Source organism: Condylura cristata, unplaced genomic scaffold (assembly GCF_000260355.1).
Source record: "Condylura cristata isolate star-nosed mole 26May11 unplaced genomic scaffold, ConCri1.0 scaffold00006, whole genome shotgun sequence".
Taxonomy (NCBI): domain Eukaryota; kingdom Metazoa; phylum Chordata; class Mammalia; order Eulipotyphla; family Talpidae; genus Condylura; species Condylura cristata.
Window position 1 is genome coordinate 64,275,452 of NW_004567107.1, and position 20,120 is coordinate 64,295,571.

At 55.1% G+C, this 20,120-nt stretch overlaps 1 protein-coding gene across 3 annotated transcripts in view; it reads right to left on the minus strand.

Annotated features, from left to right (window-relative positions):
* The window catches only part of CNTFR (ciliary neurotrophic factor receptor), a 48,114-nt gene that overhangs the window by 13,039 nt on the left and 14,955 nt on the right, over positions 1 to 20,120 (minus strand). For all 3 annotated transcript variants that reach the window (XM_012721385.1, XM_012721386.1, XM_004677742.2), the window contains 5 exons: positions 14,810 to 14,894; positions 10,577 to 10,810; positions 3,961 to 4,078; positions 3,628 to 3,794; positions 2,352 to 2,515 (listed from right to left, as the gene is read on the minus strand). In XM_012721385.1, coding sequence (XP_012576839.1) covers positions 2,352 to 2,515; positions 3,628 to 3,794; positions 3,961 to 4,078; positions 10,577 to 10,810; positions 14,810 to 14,894 — 768 coding nt within the window. The remainder of the gene's footprint in view (positions 1 to 2,351; positions 2,516 to 3,627; positions 3,795 to 3,960; positions 4,079 to 10,576; positions 10,811 to 14,809; positions 14,895 to 20,120) is intronic.

The window sequence follows — 20,120 nt, forward strand, 5'->3', positions numbered from 1 at the left end:
TTCAGGGCTTTTTTGGTCCCTGTTCCAATCTTCCCCCCAAAACATGGGTCTGGGCTACCTGACCTGACAGGCTGTGAGGACATGCACACGTGTGCCATGTGTTACTACGTGTGCAGCTGGCTCCCCCTCCACTTGTTTGTGTGTTCCTGTGTTGCAATTGGGAAGCTCCTGTGGCTTTGAGCCGGAAGGCATTGGCAAAGATGAGGGTCAGGGTGAGGGCCATTCTGGGCTAGGGAAGTCCTACTGCCAGCCTTGGGAGTGGGCCTCAGCGACCCTCCTCTCCTAGAGTTGGGTTCAATGGGTCCCAGTCCCCTTCTGCTCTGCAAAGAAGCCCTCTGGTTGGGTAGCCTGAGCTCCTTCAGCCTCCTGCTACCCCCACCTAGGTACCTCTTCCTGTCCCTCAGGTTTTTGCATCTCTCTTTCCCCAAAGGGAGAGAGCCTTGGGGAGCAGATCAAATCACCACCTCACTGGAGGTGGGCACCGTACTTCTCAGAAGGTGGCCCAGGAGGTCAGAGCTCCTGGCAGCTACATCTCCTGGGCCTTGATGCTTCCTACTAGGTGTTATCAATCCCTTAATCCACCTCCTTGAGAGAACGGCTCCTCGAGTGGCAGGAATTCCCTTTGGCTGGCATCTACCTCTTCAGAGTCTGCCATTGGGTCTGCTGCAGCAGGTGTGGGACATGCCCCGCCAGCCTTCCCGATGACAAATTAGGCCAGGAGCAGAAGACACAGGAAACCCATGGTGGGTCCCAGTAGTCACCTTTCCCCTTGTCCATACTGGCACAGCCCCTGCCAGACCTCATACTTCTTGTGCAATTTCTGGCCTCTATCTCTCATTTCCTCCTGAAAACCTAGTGATGTATTTCTCTGCTTTCTCTTCCACATCCCCTCCCAATCAGACACCTGCCTCTCTTCAAGATCAAAGATCAGGGAGAGTAAAATCTGTTAAGAGCAAAATTCCTATTCAAAAGAGCCATAAATCTAGCCAACCACAATGCCAATGAGACACGGGGCAGGGCTAGCACAGGCCACACGTGTTCTTGTCATGGAGCCTGAGTTCTTGCTTGATCCACATCAGTGTGGCGGGGGGGTTAGCTCTGTTCATGGTGCACGCGAAAGCATGATCATGGCATGCTAGTCACATGCATGCATGTATGGAGCATGGTTCCTGCTGGGGACCATGTGCGTATGAGCATGTTCCCATGTGTGTGGTGGGCGGTATGCCAGGTCCACTGCAAGGCGTGTGCGCTGCGACGCGCAGGGCTGCTGCCTGTAGCTCGTTAGCGGGGGAGGGGGGCTTGTGAAACTAGACCCTGGTTATTAGCAATGCATTAGGCTTGGGCAGCTGGCCAGGCGGGAGGGACTCCGGACTCTGTCAGGGAACATGTGAGCGTGTGAGTCTTTGTGGGGGCCAGGCCTGCAACCAGGACAGGCGCCCTGGAATCCAATTACACACTTTAAAGACCAGCCAGGGTGGGGGTATGAGATGGGGCTGGAGGCTAGTGCATGTGCTGGCGCACAGGTTGGCCTCCTGGAACCAGACTGGGTTACCCTGTGGAACATGTTCCCAGGTTCCAATTCTAGATTGATTTCAATGACAGATGTCATCAGTCATACAGAGAACCCACAACCTCAAGGGCCTAGAACTCTCAAAGGGAGAGAACCTCAAGTCTGCCCAAATCCCTGGCTGCTCCCTAGAGCTCTCTGTCATAGCTGGATAAATATCCCAGACTACAGCTTGAACCTCTAATACCTCTTGTCCACTGCTTCGTTCCTAGCCCAGGTCACCTTCTCATCGGCAACCTTAAGCCAACTCCTAAGAGAGATCTGACTTTAGAGCACTGGTACAAGTTACAGCCTGAGCTCACAGTCTGGACCAAGCTTGCTTGACTCCACTGCCTGATCCTGACCTCTTGAGCCTGTGTGTGTGTCCTTGAGGACAGGGGCTGTCCTGTCCCTTGGGCCCAGGACAGGCTTAGAGCCTGGGACAGAGTCCCGGAGGGAGAGGCCTGATCAGGGCTGAGATCCAGAGCTAAGGATTGGGAAACACTGCCTATCCTGCCTGCCATCTCCCTTCCAGCATTTCCCTCCATGACCCTGAGAAGCCACAAGGACAGATGTACCCCCATTGCACTAATGGGGGTCATGGGAAACCCCAAGGCTTTAGATCAAGACACCTCTCTCAGCCATCCCCTCAAGCCACCTGGTATCTCTTTGCCCCTCCTCCCTTTTTCCCTCCCCCCCCACTGCCCTCAAGTTTCACACTGGAGTAGCTACCGGTGGGATATGGGTGCCTCCCAGGCTGTGTGGCCGATTCAGGAACTTGGGACTGGGCAGGGTGGACACTCACATGCTGCCATTGGTCCAGGATGAGGGGTCGGTAGCGTAGAAAGAACTTGAGAGGAAAGGAGTCAGGGTCTGGCCAGGTGGAGGGCGTCTGCCACGTCACCTCTAGCCGGCGAGGGTTGCTGGGCACTGGCCTGGCGACCACGTTTTCTGGAGGGTCAGGTTTCACTGTTCAGGAAACATAGCTTCATTACCTCGCTAACCTCTGGAAATGACCCCACTTTGTCAACACCAGCCACCATGCCCACTATCTCACACCACCAACCATTCTCATCACAGGTACCATCTCTCTTCTCCATTGTGTCAATCACCGTTAACAACCATCTCGTTACTTTCACCTTTGATGTTGCTTTCATCACCACCAACTGTCACTGCAGTCACTGTCACCAGCTCAAGAGCTCATCATGCCAGACTTCACCCCATTATCCCAACCCCATCGTCATGACCAGCGTCTCAACAACTGCCATGACCCTACAGTCACTTAGATACCCCCTTCTGCAGCTGCAGCAGCATCCTACTCTCCACATCAAGCTTGGCATTTCATCTCAACTTTAGCCAGTTCCAATCTGAAACATGGCCTCCTTTCAAAAAGTCAAGGTTTGAAGCTACTCTGTGGGTCAAGGTTAAAAGACAATCCACAGGTATTGCAGATTTGAGCTGTAGGTAAGCAGTTTGCTGATGGAAACACCTAAGGACCTAGTTCATGTAGAGTTAGTCTGGTTGGCGACCCCAGCCAAGAGGTGGGGTAGGGAGACAGGAAGAAGATCTGGTTGGGATGGAACAGAAGGAGGCAGAGGGCCTAGCTGGTATGAGGTAAGAGTAGGCAAAGGGTCTGGCTGAGATGGGGCAGGGGCAGGCAGAGGGTCTGGCTGGGATGGGGGAGGGGAGGGCAGTATCTGTCCCAGTCCTGTCTCCTGTTCTGACACCTCATTCATCACAGGCCGTAAGGAAGCCATTAGCGTGGTTTGGGGGGGGGGTGTAGTGTGGAGGCTGCAGCTGCACAAGGGTCTGGCCCAGCCTGTCCCCCCTCCCCCTCCTGCAAACTCTGGGAGCCAGAGATGGGAAGAGCTGCTGTTGTGATCTCTCAAGCCCTGCAGGTAAAGGACATTCACTTGCCTGGTCACAGATATACAAGCCATGCATACATGCATACACATACACAGATGCCACATATACCTGTGCACATGTGAACATCCTCACCGATGTGCACATACACTTTTGGCACACATCCATTTACACACTCACTGGAGTATGCAGCAGAAAACCCCCTCCCCACGCACCAATGGTGAACTCATCGAAGGTGATAGCGGTGGCGTTGTGGCCCAGGGCATTGCTGACACTTATGGAGACCTTGTACTTGATGGTGGAGAACAGGTGCATGTAGCGGATGTGGCAGCGGTTCTTGAGGGCCGGGTCCTTCTCACAAACCATAATTTTGGAGCCGTGCCTGGGGAGGGTGAGGCCCAGGCACTGTTACCAACAAGGGTCAAGAAAGGCAGAGTTTGCTGGAAGGTCAAGCCCAAGGTTGGGCTAGAGTCTGAAGGAGGGCCTGGTGTGGGGCAGGGAGAGGTCAGAGGTCGGGATTGGAATGAGTCCCAAGCACATATACTCACAGCACGGTCACATTGAAGATGTTGGGGATGTACGTGGGGGTGGGCAGGTGCCAGCTGCAGTAGAAGCCCTTAGGGTAAGTGTTGGAGCGGCAGCTGAGCACGGGCTCCCGCGGCGGCACTGAGGGTAAAGACAACATGGTCAGGGCATTTGTGGAGCCCCCAGTCCCCTGTACAAGTGTGGGGACAGGTGGGCCCCAGAACCCCAGCTCTCCCCCTTCAACCCATCGGCAATGCCAAAGGTTGGGGGGGGGGCTGTCAGCGAGGGTCTGAGGCTTCCCAGGCCACAGAGAGCCAGATGTTTAATTAAAGAAAAACAAGGGCTGGGAGAGGGAGACCCCCCTCCCCACCTGCTCAATAGAAGCAGGAACTGTGGGGAGCAGGGGTTTGTGGGCCTCAGCTCATCAATCACAGGATGGAGGTGATGTTGGGGCGATTGGCCCCACCAGCAACATCTCCAGCCACACTGTCCACTCCCAGAGGAAGACAGCGACAGAGGAGAGGCTGATGAGACTCTTGACTGGATCCCCTTGCTGGGGTGATGAGGATATACTCTTCTGGACAAGACACACCGTAGGTTTCCACTCAGTAGAAACTGAGAAACAGGAGGACAGGCCTGTAATTCCACAGGAACAAGAACACAGGGAAGCCTTTGGTCTGTGTATGTATGTCTGCATGCATGGGTATACGTTACATGTATGTCTGCGTGACACAGATGAGAGTGACCCCATGTGGAATGTGGGCACACAGATAGGAACATCTGTGTGCGTGACTCTCAGAGTGCGTGTCCACGTAGGTCTGTATGTGTGCGTGCGCCTGTTGCGAGGAAGCTGCTGTTCCCTTGGTGTGTACCTCCCCCGGTCCCAGCCCCCAGCCCTAGCTTCTCTATCACAAGACACCCTTTACACGGTCATCAGCTGCCTCCATTCTGGATGTGGAGGCCCAGAGAGGGATAGAAACCTGCCTGGGGTACACAGCCAGCCAGAGGCTGGAACTAACACCCTGGATGGAGTCAACCACCTACATGACCACACACACACACACACACACCCTTGGCAGTCTTTTCTGCTGTCTAACTATACTCATTTTGCTGCTGTGAGCACTTAGCCCAGCTGTCCCACCCTCAGGCATTGGGCAAGGCGTGAGGACAGCCGGCTCAGGTTCCTGGAAGGAGGCAGCTCCTGTGATCTGACCCAGGCAAGGAATGTCCGTCTGTGGCTCCAGGGACACTGACACCTCCCTCCCATACCCCCCCTCGCCCCCTGCCTGACAGGTGGACAGGAAATGGGAGGGGGGGCAGCTCAGTAAGCCAGGGACGTAAGGGGAATGCATGTCTATGCTTGCCGAGTGGCCCTGGTGACACACGGGGCGTCACGGTCTTTCAGCCCCATGTGCACAGCGTGAGTGACTATGTACATGTCTGGTACATGTGCAGGGCAGAACCCCCAAAGCCCAGTTTAACTTTGCACAGGGGAAGACTCAAGGGGTCAGAAAGGTTAACAGGAAAGCTTGGATGGAGCAGGTGGAGTGGGCTAGGCTGTGGGCAGAGGCTCTTCCATACCCCAGGCCTGCAGAGGAGAGCCAGAGCCCGGCTGAACCCCCATGAGGGGTTGTGCGTTCTGCCCACTGCTGTCTAGCTCCCCTGGGAAGCTTTTCAGGCCTCATGTCCACCTTGTGTCTGTTCCATGTTCATCCTGTGTACCTCTCATATCCCTTCCTATCTGCCCAGGGGCGCAGAGGTGCGGGGGTGGGGTGGGGGGCGGCCAAGGACACAGGAAGTGCCTTGTGGGGGCCTGTGGGCCAGGCCAGAGTTGGCAGCCACCCCAGGAGGAAAGGACATTCTGAGGTCGGCCAGCCGAGAAGCCTCCACTCCCCCCTCCTGCTGCCCCCCCCTTTACCCCCAGCTTCAAAGGAGAAGGGTGCTAGGCGGGGTGGGAGGGGGGACTGAAGCCTGCAGAGTCAGCTCCCTGCCACCTGGGGCTCGTTGGAGGGCAGAGCGGGCCATGGCCCTGGACTCACCGGCCCCCACCCCTGCCAGCCTCCTTCTTAACCAACCTCCATTCCCCTGACAGTCCTCCTCCTTCAGACCACTCCCCCGCAAGCCTCCCCATCGATCTGGTTCCCCTCTTTCAGTGGGTAGGTCATGGGGGGCCAGGGGACCAGGCAGGGCTTTGTCTGTCATCTGGCTACTCCTGCCTGGCCCTGGGCCCTGAGCAGGGAAGGGCTTGGGTTTCCTGACAGGGACCAGGTTTCGCAGAGGGAAAAGGAGGAAAGAAAAACAAAGAAAAGGAAGAAAAGGAGTGACTTGCTGCAGCTGGAGCCCAGCTGAGGGGCCGGGTGGGTGGAGGTGGGGGTGCTGTGAGAGACCAAGTGTGAGGTTGTGGGACAGTGTGCGATCAGGAGGCCGACGGTGCATGTGCCTCGAGGCAGGGAGAAGCTGTTTTTTGAAAGCTGCAATTATGAAGCTGTGTGTGTGAGTCCGAGAGGCTCTGTATGTGACTGATTCGGGGTAGTCGTGTGACGGTGTGACTGTGTGCCGGCTTGTGCGCCGGGTGACTGCGCTTGCGAGATTCAGGGTGAGGCCGTTTGACTCAAGGTTGCCTGGCGCGTGGTGCCGCACAGTACTGAGAACATGCGTACACGCACCTCTGGGTCTGAAGCAGTGACAGCAAGACCACACACCTGAGACACCGCACAGGAGACGGAGCCTATGCCTGAATGTATCTGTTGAACTATGGGTGCGGGGGTGCCGATAACGCCAAAGGTGTTTGCCTGAGTGAGTGGAACATGTGTGACAGCATGTTAGCGGGAGTGTGTGAGCAAAACTTAGCGCACACAAGTAACACGTCACTCTGCGGGCATCCAGGAGTGCTGCTGATGCTTGGGCAACCTGAGTAGCCCCTTGTGGGGGTTCCTGAAATGCTTACGGGACGATGTCAGTCTGTGGCAGTGCCCCTGGGTCCCACTCGGGGCTGTGTGTGCGTGTGCATGCGTGCATGTGGCCCTGCTGGCCCAGGATTTGTTTGTTTTCCTCCTAATTGGCTTGTTTTTCCATGTCCAGCCCACCAAACCGCATGTTTTTCCTCTCATCTCGCCAGCCCGCTTGGGCTGGAGCCCCCGGCACGCACGAGGTCTGCCTGCCGGCCCAGAGGGGAGGCAGGGCTGGCTGCCCACACCCCTGGCCAGGCCAGATCAGGCTGGGTGGGGCAGGGTGACCCTTCCAGCTCCAGCCCTGCCCAGGCCCCACCCATGCTGCTCTTCCTGCCTGTCATTCGATGTCCAGGACACATCATGACATCCCTCTGGGGACCTCAACTTATGAACTCCCAAATGCCACCCTGCTGCGTCCCACCATCTTTTCTCCCAGACATCATCTATCTTCAACCACAAGTTTCTCTTTCCTTCCCAGTCAAACAAGGCTGAGAGGAAGAGAGTGCTGACCCAGGGGGTCTGGCGTTCCTGTGCTGACCAATCAAATAAAAATATTTTAAAATTAGACAAGGAATTGTCCATTAAAAATCAGCTAATCTCTGATCTGTTTTAACTTGAAAGTCTAAATGGCACTGAATCAGCCCTATCTAGTAAACAAAGGGTGCCCCTGAAAGGAATCCCAGCATAATCTTTTATCATGGGGGTGGGGGGCTCCCTGGAACTGCCCTCTGTGAGTCTCCAACTGAGGGCAGAAGGTAGCCCACGGAAAAAATAGTACAGGGGTCTCCTGGTTAAGGGAACTTTCAACAGGATACTTTTGTGATCAGTTTCTTTTGGAGATAGAGGCATGAAAACATTATGTTAGGGTAAATATTAAATAATGGTTGGTTTGAATGATCTACAAATCAGGGGTAACTCTGTACTGTTCTCTGAGAGCTGGCAAGAAGGATAATTTGATATTGAGTGTTGCCAAACTCAGTCTCTTGTTACTAATATAAAGTGATTGAGGCAATCATGATTAATGTCCCCTGTTCCTCTGACCAGCTCTTTGGAAGGAAATAAGGCAATGAGAGGTAAGTACCTCTTACTAATGCTACAGACAATTCCTGGCCAGCTCTCCCCTGACAGGTGGAGCTGGGGGAGTGGTCAGCATTGTATACTAAAGGTCTGGGCTCTGGTCACAAGTGGGCATCTGTGCCATGGGTACAAAGTACAGGCATTACTTTTAGGTCCAGTTCCCTCCACAGATGTCTTAAAGAAGAACAAGCCATTAAGAACACCAGCCCAGGGTCACCAATGCCCAGCCTTATCCATCCCATCTTCAAACTGAGAAGACAGGGGCATGGGCAAGTGGTGCCAAGCTGAATTCATCCATCTTCCACATCCAACTTCTGGCCTTTTCCCCAGGGTAAGGGCCTGGGGTTAGGCTGAGCTCCCCTTTTCTGATGGAGCCTGTGGAGGGCCAGGGAGGGCTCACGTTGGCTGGTCCTATGCGTCTCAAGTTGCTCCCAAGGGTCACTTCATCCTTGGCTTGCAACTAAGACACTTGGTTATGAATGCCATTTCTCCAGTTTAAGCACCAAAAAAGATTTTTCTGTGAGGAAAGGAACATCTCCAGCAAAACGCACTTTCACCCCTGCTCTCGTCCAGCTAGAGGGTAACAGTTCTTGTGGAGGATGCTGGGCAAGAGCCTGCCCCCTCAAGCATCTTCTCTCCTCAGGGGTTCCCAGAGAGAAAAGAAACCACCTTCAGAGAGTGGGGCATGCATCACTCAGTCAGGAGGAGGCCAGAGAAGGACCTGTTTTCAGAGTATCGCCCACCTACCCAGCTGACCCTCAGCTGCACTGACCTCACCATTTATACTTCTCTCGACCCCTCTGCCAAACCACATTTACTTGTTCCCCCCACCCCTACTTTCCTGCTGGCTCTTCATCTCTTTTTGTAGCTCATTTCTCTTTCCACCAACCCCTTAGACAGCAGCGATTACCCCCCTACTCCAGTGGCCTTGTGGCTCACGACCCCCCAAATCCCCTCTCTAGCACAGGTTTCTCTCCCTGAGCCCGACCCTCAGATCTATTGGCTATCGGCCACCAAATGCCAGTTGTCCCCAGAGTACCCCAATCTAAGGTCTGCCTCCCACGTCGGTGATGCCGCAGATCCCTCACCCATAGCCACTGTCCGCTTCTGCAGTTATTTGCCTAAGAGCTTTCTTTGGCCACCAAAGCCTGCATTGCCTGCAGAGTCTTCGGCACTGGGCCAGAAGTGCTGGGGAATGCAAGCATCCCCACCCCCACCCAGGAGACTGGTGAGCCAGGATGAGCAGGAACTCCTGTATTAAGCATCTGAGCCCCCTTCCCCCTCAGGCACAAAGACTCAAGGGGCATGGGCTCCCAGAGCTCTGAAGTGGGTTCCAGCTCTGTCATTAATAGCTAATTTTCTTTTCCTATTGCTTTCCCATTCCCTTTCGCCATTTCTGTCACCTGTCGGAATAAACTACTTTCACAGGAATTCATGTGAATTTCCATCTTGGGATCTTAGTCTCAGGAAACACAAACTAAGACACTGATCCCGGTGGAACTTGCCATCTTCTCCTGCAACTGACCCTGTCTGTACCTTGTCTCCAGCAGCATTGGCTCCACTGGCTGCCTCAACTCCTGGCTGCTCTCTACTGACCTGTCCTCCCTACCTCCAACATCATGACCTCCTGAGGTCAACTTCTTCCCCTCAACTTCCCCAACTCTGCGGCCAGGTCTTGATCAATTCCTCTGCCTTCCAGCAACTGCCTCCTTCCAGACGTGACTTTGCCTCCTCCAACCTGCCTCTCCTCACTGCAGTGAGCAGCTTCTAGGACCTTTTCAGGCCCTTCCAGCCTCTGGGGCCTATAGTCACACTCAGTTCTCTGCTAGAAATGACTTCTTCAATGTATCCCCACCTGTCTCCCACTCCAGAAGTCTTCCTCATTCTCTGGGTCTCTCACAGCACCCACACCTTTACCTCATAACCATAAACTCCATTTCCCTCCTGAAGGTCCTTATGACCAGCCCTGTGAAAGTAATGTTTGGTCACTGCAGCTTGAAGCTTGACCCTGGGATTCCTCCTGACCAGGCCCCAGATGGGCAGTCCCTTGCCAGCCCTCCTTCAGTGCATCCTGTCACAGGAAAGACAGGAGCTCAGGATCTTAAAAGTCCTCTGGAGGATGGATAGCTGAGCAAGATGCCCAGGGATGTGGAGTCAGTGGGCAAGACTGGGCTAAGAAGTCAGAAGAGGGCTCTCCCTGGTGGTGCAACAGGTTAAAGCATCACACTATGAAGCTCTCCTAAGCCTCTGCAGCACGAGTTCAATCCCCGGCCAGGGAGGTGACCCACATGGTGTGGGAGACCCCTGCTGACCCGCCCGCTGCTCCCCTCAGCAGTGTATGTTGTCAATCTGCCTATTCTGCTCCCCACTGTCTCTGGTGAGTCCTCTTACCGCCCCTGAACCTCTGGCCTGTACCCGAGTTCTGTAAGCATAAATAAATAAAACTTAAAAAAAAAAAAAAAGGCAGAAGAGCAGGCTAGGACAGGACAGGATCAGAAACCAGGGTTAGGGAGCTGCAGATCCCCTCCCCACGCCACAGGGTCCTCGAGTGCAAGCCCCTTAAATGAGGTAGGCGGGAGGACAAAGGGCTTGGGCTTGGGGCAACACTTACAGCCCACGTGTAGCAGGACTTGGTGACGCGGGTGCCAGGAGTCACGGTGGAAGCAGGCGTAGAGGCCGCTGTGGCCCAGTTCCAAGCCACGGAGCACAAGCTGAGAGCCATTGAGCAGGTCAGGGGCCAGGTTTGTCCCGTTCACCTGCCACGTCACAGCTGCATCCCAGTTTGCTGTTCCACACGTCAGTGTCACATCTGAGCCCAGACGCTCGTATTGCACGTGCGGTGCCTCTGTGGGGGATGGGGAGGGTGTAGAGCAAACATTTCAGGTCACTGGCCTGCCCAGCACACACCCCCACACACTGCACATGAATGGGTTGGAGCCTGTGAATACAAACGAGCGGCTCTGTGTCTGACGGCGACTGTGTGAGTGTCTGGAGAAGAAAAGGAATGTGTGAAATTCTCTGTGGCTGTGCAAGTGTACAGGTATATGACAATCTCCAGATCCGCATGTGTATGTATAAATGGGTGATCTCCTGTGTGTGTGAGAGCGAGTTTGTATAAAGTGCTGGGAAGAGTTAGCTCTCAGAGGAGAACTGATTTCACCTCTGGCCCTTTAAAAAGTTTTCCTGACCCCCATGACCCTAGCCTCTTGCCATCAACAGGCCCAGCTCCAAGTCACTGACATCTGCGACCCAGGCAGGCTGGCGCTTGGGACCCCACTCCTGAGCTCTGTCTATCTCCCGCCCCCAGCTCTTTCTTTTCCCCACCTCATCTCCTTTTGTCCTGCCTCTCTAACTTCTCCCCAACTAAGGCCCCCCTGATGAGCCTCCCCATCCCCAACCAGCCAGGGCAGCAGCAGAAGAGAGAATGGGCAGGGTCCAGCACAGGAGCCCTAGGGAACTCCTGGCAGCTGTCAACTCCATGAAGCAGGAACTGCTGGGGGTGGGGAATGCTGGGCCTGAGTGAGCTCTCTGGCCATTCCTCTCCTGCCCCCAGGAGGGACCTGTCAGAGCCAAAAGCAAACCCCAGCCCTGGCCTCAGCAACCCAGGCGTGATGGACTGAGCCCAGGAGACTGGAGTGGAAGGGTGGGAGGGAGCACCTGTTGAGAGGCAGCTCTGGGTGGGGGAGGCGAGTGGGACAGAGAAAGTCAGAGCCACCAAGCTCCAACAGCAGAGAGGCAGGCATACCGAGCTGGAGGTGCGATTCTCCTTTCTCATCCTGCCCCTCAAGCCTGGGAGGACAGATGCTTCCCTGGTCTTGGCCAGATCTGTGGAGTGAGGGTGGGAGGGGAAGAGCGAGGGGCGAAGGGGGAGGAGGCAAGGGGGGCTGCGGGATCCCTCGTTAACACTCGCTCACATCTCCCCTCCAGAGAGCCACCCCGCTGAGTTGGGGGATTTTCAGAGGCAATTCCTGTTAACGAGCCAATTAAGTTGGGCCAGTGGCCTCTTAATTAGACTTGTTAACACCATCAGGACTGCAGGGGGTAGGGATCCCTCTAAGTCAGCCGGCTGCCCCCTTCCCTCCATTGCACACCCCCCCACCCCCTCCAATACTTCTCTCAGTGCTGGAACATCTGTCCCTGTTTGCTGCCTCTGTTGTCTGCCTGTGTGCAGGGGTCTCTCTGTGTCTCCTGGTCTCTCCCCTGCTGCCTGTCTCTGTGTTGCCCCTCTCTGAGCCTCTCTGTCCCTGTCCGAGGAGAGGGGAGCAGGAAGCCCAGTCAGCCCTGACCACTTGTCTGCGGGGCCTGGGACCAGTAGAGCAGAGGATGAACAGGCGGAAGGGTGGTGGCTGGGGGCCTTGGAGGCCACAGCTGTGAGTCTGGACCAGAGACTGAATGGGGCCTCCCCCTGACCAGAGGCCTAGTGTCCAAGGCTCAACCATGGAGCCCCCCCAACCCACCAGCCCTAGCATCGAGCCCCCTTCCAGCCTCCCTTCCAAAAACCTGGAGCTTCCAGGAAACATGCCAAGCCCCTCTCTTTGCAACCCGCTCCCACCGCCCCCCCCAGCAGACTTTGCATCCAGCTGCCTGAGCAGAAGGCTGAAAACTGACCGCTGGGGAGGGGACGTGGCCATCATAGTCCCAGTGGCAACACATCAGCACTGACCAATAGTAGCTCAGAACTACAATGGACCCGGTATGACCCTTTAATACCTGGGGGCAGAAACAGCCACACAATGAGGAAACACAACAGCACAACAGTATGAGAGAAGACAGGATAATACTGCCCCACCGCACCTTGCCTGTCTCACAAAGAAAATGGAAACACAACATGACAACAATGACAAACCAACGATGTAAGGGCAGGGCAGGAACAAGAAAAGGACAACACAATGACAGAGGACAACTACAGGCCACAATACAGAGGCGGAGGGGGCAACATGACATGACAATCACACAGCATCACAACTGCTACAATAACACAACGATGACGATACACACAGCCATGCAACAGCTCCAAAGACGGCAGTGATTTAATCCTTTGTCTCTGGACAGCTCTCCTCCCGCCCCATGGGTGCCCCTACTGATGTGCTGTCCATTTCAGAAATTAAATCAAGCAGCAGAGGGAGGATGGGGTTCTTGGCCCTGACGCGGTGACAAATGCTCCAAAGGAATCAGCTGTGAAAAGGTTGTTAGAAGCCAGGATGAGAGACAGAGACAGGATGAGGTCATGGACAGGGAGAACACAGAGGGACAGGGCTGACGGCTCACTCACACCTGCACACACGGGCTCACATGGGGACCGCATGCCGGAACAGCCCCCTGGGCCACCCTAAGGAACTTCACATCACCACACACATAGGATGAGGACAGTCACCACGAGAACAATGAGCCCACAACACAGGACAGCCACCCACGAGGACAGTTACACAGGGGCACTGCCCCACTGCGGGGACAGTCACACCTGATCCAAGACCACAGGCGTGCATGGGAAGGGTGCATCACCCAACCACAGGGTGCATCACCCAGAGGCACAGTTACACGTGGGGACTGGTCCCACACACAGGGTGACCGCTGTCACACAAAGAAACAAACTCTCAAACTAGCGTACACAGGAAACAGCTTCAACCACAAGGGCACTGCCCCACAAGGACAGACAATGTCAGATCCCACGAGGACAGAACCATAGAGAAATGCACTCAAGCAGGGACATGGATCGCAAGCATACAAGGACACGGTTTGGTGCACAAGGACAGTCTCACACACCCTCAGAGATTCGGCCTTTCGTCCAGGGCCGAGGCCACACGTGGCTCTGCCTTTCCACTTGGTGCAGATGCCAGGCCTACAGCACAGAGCACTGGCAGGCAGGGTCAACACGGGCGCCCAGGGAAGGCTGACTGCAGGCTGGAGCTGGCCTCATGGCCCCTTCTAGCCCAGCCCACTGGGGAGCAGCTCTAGGCAGGTCAGGCTGTCTCTTGGCTTTGTGTGGGTTTCCCAAGGAAAAAATACTGCCCCACTGCCCTCCTTGAACCCATAGGCTTGAGGGGGACAAAGCTCAGTCACCAGGGTCTGCTCTGTGCCTGAGCCCTCAGAAATGCCCAGTCTTGCAGCCTCTACCCACCTGAGGTGAATGAGGTAGGATCCTCCCAAGAGTGGGGGGTGCCCCTCCACTTGGACCGCTATTTAAGGGGTTTTAAAGTAAGATCTTGTACTTTTGAGATGCCACCTCAAATGTGCAGACAGGTTGGTGGCCAAACTAAGAGTGCCTAATCCCCAGCAGGGACGCAGCTCCTTTACTGTGTGGGCTATAGGGAGGACTCAGCCCTCAAGGGGACCAATAGTAGAGGATCCCCACTTCAGCCATTCCGGCTGACTGACCTGTCCCCTCCCTTTGCATGCCAACTCTCTCACTTGTCACCCTGCCTCTCCCCCCCTTATTTTCAGTCCACCATCTCTATCCCCATTTTCCTCAGAATTAGACTATGGGCAGAAGGGGGCCAGCAGCCTTGCCCAGGATCTCTCACTGCCTCCCCTTGCATTCCAACAAATGCCCAGGGAAGCTAGTAGCCCCAAACTCCTATCCCACTTGCCTGGACCCTATGCCCACCCTAGTGGGGAGAGGAACATATCCGAGGTGCCATCAGCATGGGACGCCCTGCAAGTGACTCGAGGACTGTGCCTATGAGGCACCAACGCAGACATCACCCTGTGTATCAGTGTTGCAGGACTCACTGTGTAGTCGTGGGTGATGGATGACGCCAGCAGGTGCCAACATATGACTCTTGGTTGGGCGCATGCAGCTTTAACACAAGGGTTCTCTCTCATGTGGCCCTTCCCCGGCACTCACCCTGTGGACTGTGTCTCTGGGCGTAGACTACGGCGGCGGCGGCAGCAAGCACAGCACAGCAGGCCCACGGGACAGGAGTGGCCATCTGTTGGGAGAAAGGAGGGGAAGGGGCAGTCGGGGTGTGGTGGGCAGGAGCAGCAGCTGCCCAGGCAGGAACCTCCTGGGGAGCCCCTTGCTCTCAGACAAGATGGGGAAATCCCAGCCCTAGGGCAGGACCACCTTGACCCCAAGTGCCTTTCTTAATGGGGCTCAAGCAGTAGAAAGCAATATTATTGGCATCCGTAGGCAAAGGTTTGCTAGGATGGTAGAAGGCAACCTACAGTGGTTTGTTGTTCGATACGGCTGCTGGCTGCAGGAGGAAGTCAACCACAGGTGAGTTATACAACACTGGCCATTTTTCCACCAAAAAATAACAATAATAATAATAATAACTTTACTGATGAGATTGGCTAATTAGCTATAAACGTTGCAAACTGAAAGGCAATGTTTTAACTTAATTGGAGGTCTGTGTTTCTCCGAAATGCCTTGACTAGAAGGCCCCCTGCTGTGCTCCTAGGGAGACAGTCGGGAACCTGGATGCTTAGGAGCCACCAAGGTCTGCCCCAGGGACGTTGCCATCGGCTCTAGGAAGTTCAGGGCAGAAGGGCACCAGGGCAGTGGCAGGTCTGACCCGGGTCAGATGTGGCTCCTGCTTTAGTGTCCACCAATGACCAAGAGAAGAAGGAGGGATTTTCACGTAAGTCCTTGTCAGGGTCCCCAGCCTGTCTTCACCTTAGCACATGTCTCAGGAGCCTGGGACCCCCAGCCTCACAGATGTGACTCCCTGTCTACAGGTACACACGCAGGTAGTCAGCGCACAGTCAGGACATGGCCCCAGATTTAGATGGATGCCCCTATTTGTCCTGTTTCTCAGGATGGAGCCAACATTTCCCTGAAACTCCCTGCTGTGTGGCCCAGCACACACTCAAACCTCATGCAAGGAAGTAAGTGTTTCTTATAGAAAAGACCTCCAATCTGACTCTCTCACCCCAGTCTTAGGAGGGACAATAACTGTCAACCAGACAGCAGAGATTCAGAGAAGGACACTTTTAGACATTCAGCCACTGTCGGAGATAACAGCCTGGCACTGAGCAGACAGCAGCCAGAGATGCTGCTGAAAACAAGCTTCTAGAACCGCCAAAGAAACAGCTCCACACACAGTTACAGACATACTGGAGAGACGGTGTAAGGCACAATCAGACAAAGCCAAACAAGAAAACAGTCCAGGATCTGCCTGGAACACTGTAAAAGCCCTATCAGACACAAGAAAACATACCACCAGAAGAAGAACAAGAACCACGGGCAGAAAAACCGTCAGCAACATAACCAGAGGGCCAGATTAGTGTCAGAAACTGTGCCAGAGAAACTGCCTGACACACAAGCAGAGAAATACCAGAGAAACTGATAGAAACAAACAGGCAGACACCCAGAAAAACAGCTAGAGAGAGAGCCAGAGACACAGCCAGATGCTCAGTCAGGAAGTATCCACACCACTAAAAACACTGCCAGGGACACTCAGACACACAGTCAGACAAACTGCCAGACACAGCCAGATACACTGCAGACGGCTCTAGCAGCGGGCAGCCTGTAGTGGTGACGGTAGTTAAGGAGCCCCTTTATGAGAGGGGGTTTCTGCTTGCCCATTGTTACATGCAGCCCTCACCAGGCGAGTCGGGAGATAGCCACAGGTGTCTGCCCCTCCCTGGCTCTTCTCTCCAGGGCCCATGTGCCTTTGGCTACCTATTCCATGTCAGTGACACCTGAGGCCTTGGCTACCACTTGGCCTGGCTCTTCTGACCCTCAGCCACTCCCCCAAATGCAGCTACTTCTCAGTCCTAGGAGAGTGAGACAGCTGTCAAAGTCACAGACACTCCACCTCAAGGTTGGCCCCTCTGCCTGTCACAGGGAGCAGGAACCAGGCCATGGGACTGTGGATGAGCAGATGGAGCAGACCCTCCCTTCTCCCACTGCAGGATGGGAGAAGAACAAGGTGGCCTTTCTGGTTCTAACTGAGGGAGTTGGGGTGAAGAGACAGCCTGGCACAGGTGTACATGCATACTAGTGCATGCATGCATGCACACGCTTGCGCGCGCACACACACACACACACACACACACACACAAGCCCCGCAGGGGGAGGGGTGGCTTCTTCATCAAAGTCGCCTCCATCAGCCCGATGAGTTACTGTAAGGGCCGGGCCCTGGGCCAACGGGGCTGCAGCCATGGGAGACAGCGCTGCTGAGAGTGAGCACTGCAGAGTGGGGGATGGGGCACCAAGACAGACACTGCATGGCTGGGGGGCACCCAGGAAAAGGAGAGATGGGGTGGGAGGGAGAGACAGGGAAAGCCAGGAGTAGAGACCCAGAGGGACAAGGAAAGAAGGAAATAGAAGAAATGAAAGATGGGAGATAGGGGGGGAAAATGGGAAGCCTAGAAGATAGAAAGCAGAGTCAAGGGTAGCAAAAGGAAAGACAGACAAGGAGAGAAAGGAAACCCTGGCAGGGTCTCTGGGCCCACCCTTCCGCATTCTCTAAGCACCCCCAGCGCCCCCAGTGTGAGGAGAGGATGATGTCAGCACTACAATACTTGCGGAAGAGAGACAGATTTTTCTGGGGGTTGTTGGGCTCTCCCTGAGCATCGAGGAGCCCAGTCCCCCACCCTGGCAAATCTCTGCCTCTTCTTGCAGAGCCACAAGGCCTCAGATGTCAATTCAATTCCCCATTCCCTCAGAGCACAGCCTGTTTCCCAGGTAAGGGAGCTGAGCTAGAGGCACTGAGGCTTGAGGCTACGCGTGCTTGTGCGCGCGCGTGCACACACACACACACACACACACACACTGTCCTCCCTTACCTCAGGCCACCCACCCCAGGGCTAAGAGAACTTTCCTAGGAATTTTCCAAGTCCACACCCCATGGCCCATGATATAGCAGGGGCTAAATCCCATAGCGCTCCAGAAGAGGACTATACAAACTGGCCTAGGCTCCTAGTAGACCTCTCTAGGGCACCAGCCTCGCCTCTGGCCCAATACCAGAATGAAGAGGGAACAGAGGGTCACCCCCCTAGCAACAGAGGAGCCTGGTTCCCAGCAGCTCAAAACTGCCTTTCAGCATAAGAAACTCAGCACCTCTCCTGACACAAGACCCCACAAGGTCATCGTGCACACACACAGGAGGCACAGCAAGACACAGATTTGAGGACCCAACTTACTACCACCGTTCCACAGTGACATAGATACCATTACACAGTGACAACAACAATCTGTAAAAATGAAACCGTCACAATTAAAATGACACATGGGGTGCTGATAGTCACTACAGCGACAATGATGACTAAGCCACAAGCAATGATAGCAGCAGTGGAGCAATGACACCTGTTGACACTGACACCATCACAGTAACCTCAGAATCCAAGATGCAAAAGGCTGCCAGTCACACTGTGACAGCAATTTCCCAGAGAAATCAGGCAGCACTCAGAGGGGTGGAAAGAGAGAGATTTATTTGTCACACCAGTAGGCTCCTGAAAGACCAAGCCCCAAAAGCCGAAGTGGCAAGGTTTTATACAGTTTGTTTGCGAAGCTTGCTATGCTCGAGCTTATCAGGAACTTTTCAGAGCACCAGAAGGGGGTCATGGTGACTGTGGGCGTTGCGGCGGGCAAGTGTTCAGCAGCTCTTAGTAAGTCCCCGTTTCAACAGAGTAACTGTGGGGGAGACACAGGGATGCTGAGAGGCAGGCTCATTAGTGGACAGCCACACAGGATACCACCAGTCCAAGTACACTGGCACCATGGAGACTGAGTCACCAGTGGTGACTGTAAGATACAGGGAGAGGCTGCAGATGAGGACGGTAACAATCTAGCCTCCGAGTCTGGCTGAGGACTGCGAGGCTTTTCTTGCAAGCCCAGCAAGGTTCCATGTACCCTGTGTGGTCATTCTTACCCCATGGTGAGTTGAAAGAAGAAACTGTGGGAGTGGAGGTATAAGTTTGGGGCAGTCCCATTTTATCTCCAGCAGTAGAGCACAGTTTTAGTGGTACAAGCCCAACTTGGGAATCTCTGCCATATGCAGGGTAGGGTGGGGGTTCTCTAGCTGCGTGTGAGTGTACATGTGCGACAGTGTGTTCTGAGCTTCAGGGTACTGGCTGACAGGATGTGCTGAGGGGTCAGTGACCTCAAACTGGCTGGCCCATGAATGAGCAAGGGGGGGAAACCCTATAAAGTGCCTCAGAAACACTGAGATCCAATGAAGGTCAGCCTGGCCTGGACTTACCCCACTCCATAGCTGGGGATCAGGCTGAGGTCAGGCACAGTCATCTGAAGGAGGCATTTGGCCCATGGGAGTGCCAAAGTGACATCTCCACAGTTTCCAGCAACCCCACATTACAGAATCCCACGGTGTGAGGAAAAGGCACTCGTTCCCGGGGCCTTGCCCTCCCCCAGGCCCCAGAGCAGCCTTAGAGGGCCCATCCTGGGAAGGAGGCAAGGGCACAGGACAGGTATTGCCTAATTCAAAGCCGGAGGAATTCCAGTGGCCTCAGAGCTGCACAGGAATTAGGATGGAGAACGGATGCACACCCACATTTGGAGATTGAGAAAATGAGCCAGAGCAGGAGCAGAGACTGGGACAAGGACCTGGTGGGCAGTGAGGAACAGCGCTGGCTTATGGGGAGCCTGCAAGAGACAGTCAGGGCTGGCGGGAAGCTCCAGGAGGGGGAGGAGGGGCTGAAGCTGGGAGGCCCCCAGATCCCACCAGGCCTAGGCAGCCTGGACAGCGTGGGCGGTGGAGGCGGGGGCAGAGGCCTAAGCGGCCCAGAGGCTGGGGGTGGGAGGTAGGCTGAGAGGGAGGCCTGGCCCCTGGCAGCTGGCCCAGCAGGGCCCCCCACTAGGGAGGGGGCCCTGCTGGGTCAGGGGCCAGCTCCTGGGCTGGGCTGGTTGACTGGCCGGCTGGCCTGGCCTGGCTACAGGGCAGGCTCCCACTCCCTGTGGTGTGTCTCCCTCCTATCTCTGACTCTCTCTTCCACTCTTTCTCCTTTCTCCCTAAATCCAAACCTGGCCCTGCTCTCACCTCTCAGTGCCCCCACCCCACATAGCTTAAGACCCAGAAGCCATGGCTGGGCGCAGCATTCAAGCCTTATCTCCTCCTGGGCTACAACATTCCCCACCTACTCCAGGGGCAAGTCCCCACAGAAGGCGACAGGAGAAGCTGAGCACTGACGGGAGGGGGGCCAAGAGGGAGGCAGGAGGAGCGGTCCCCCAGCTCTAGCTGCTGGCTGAGATT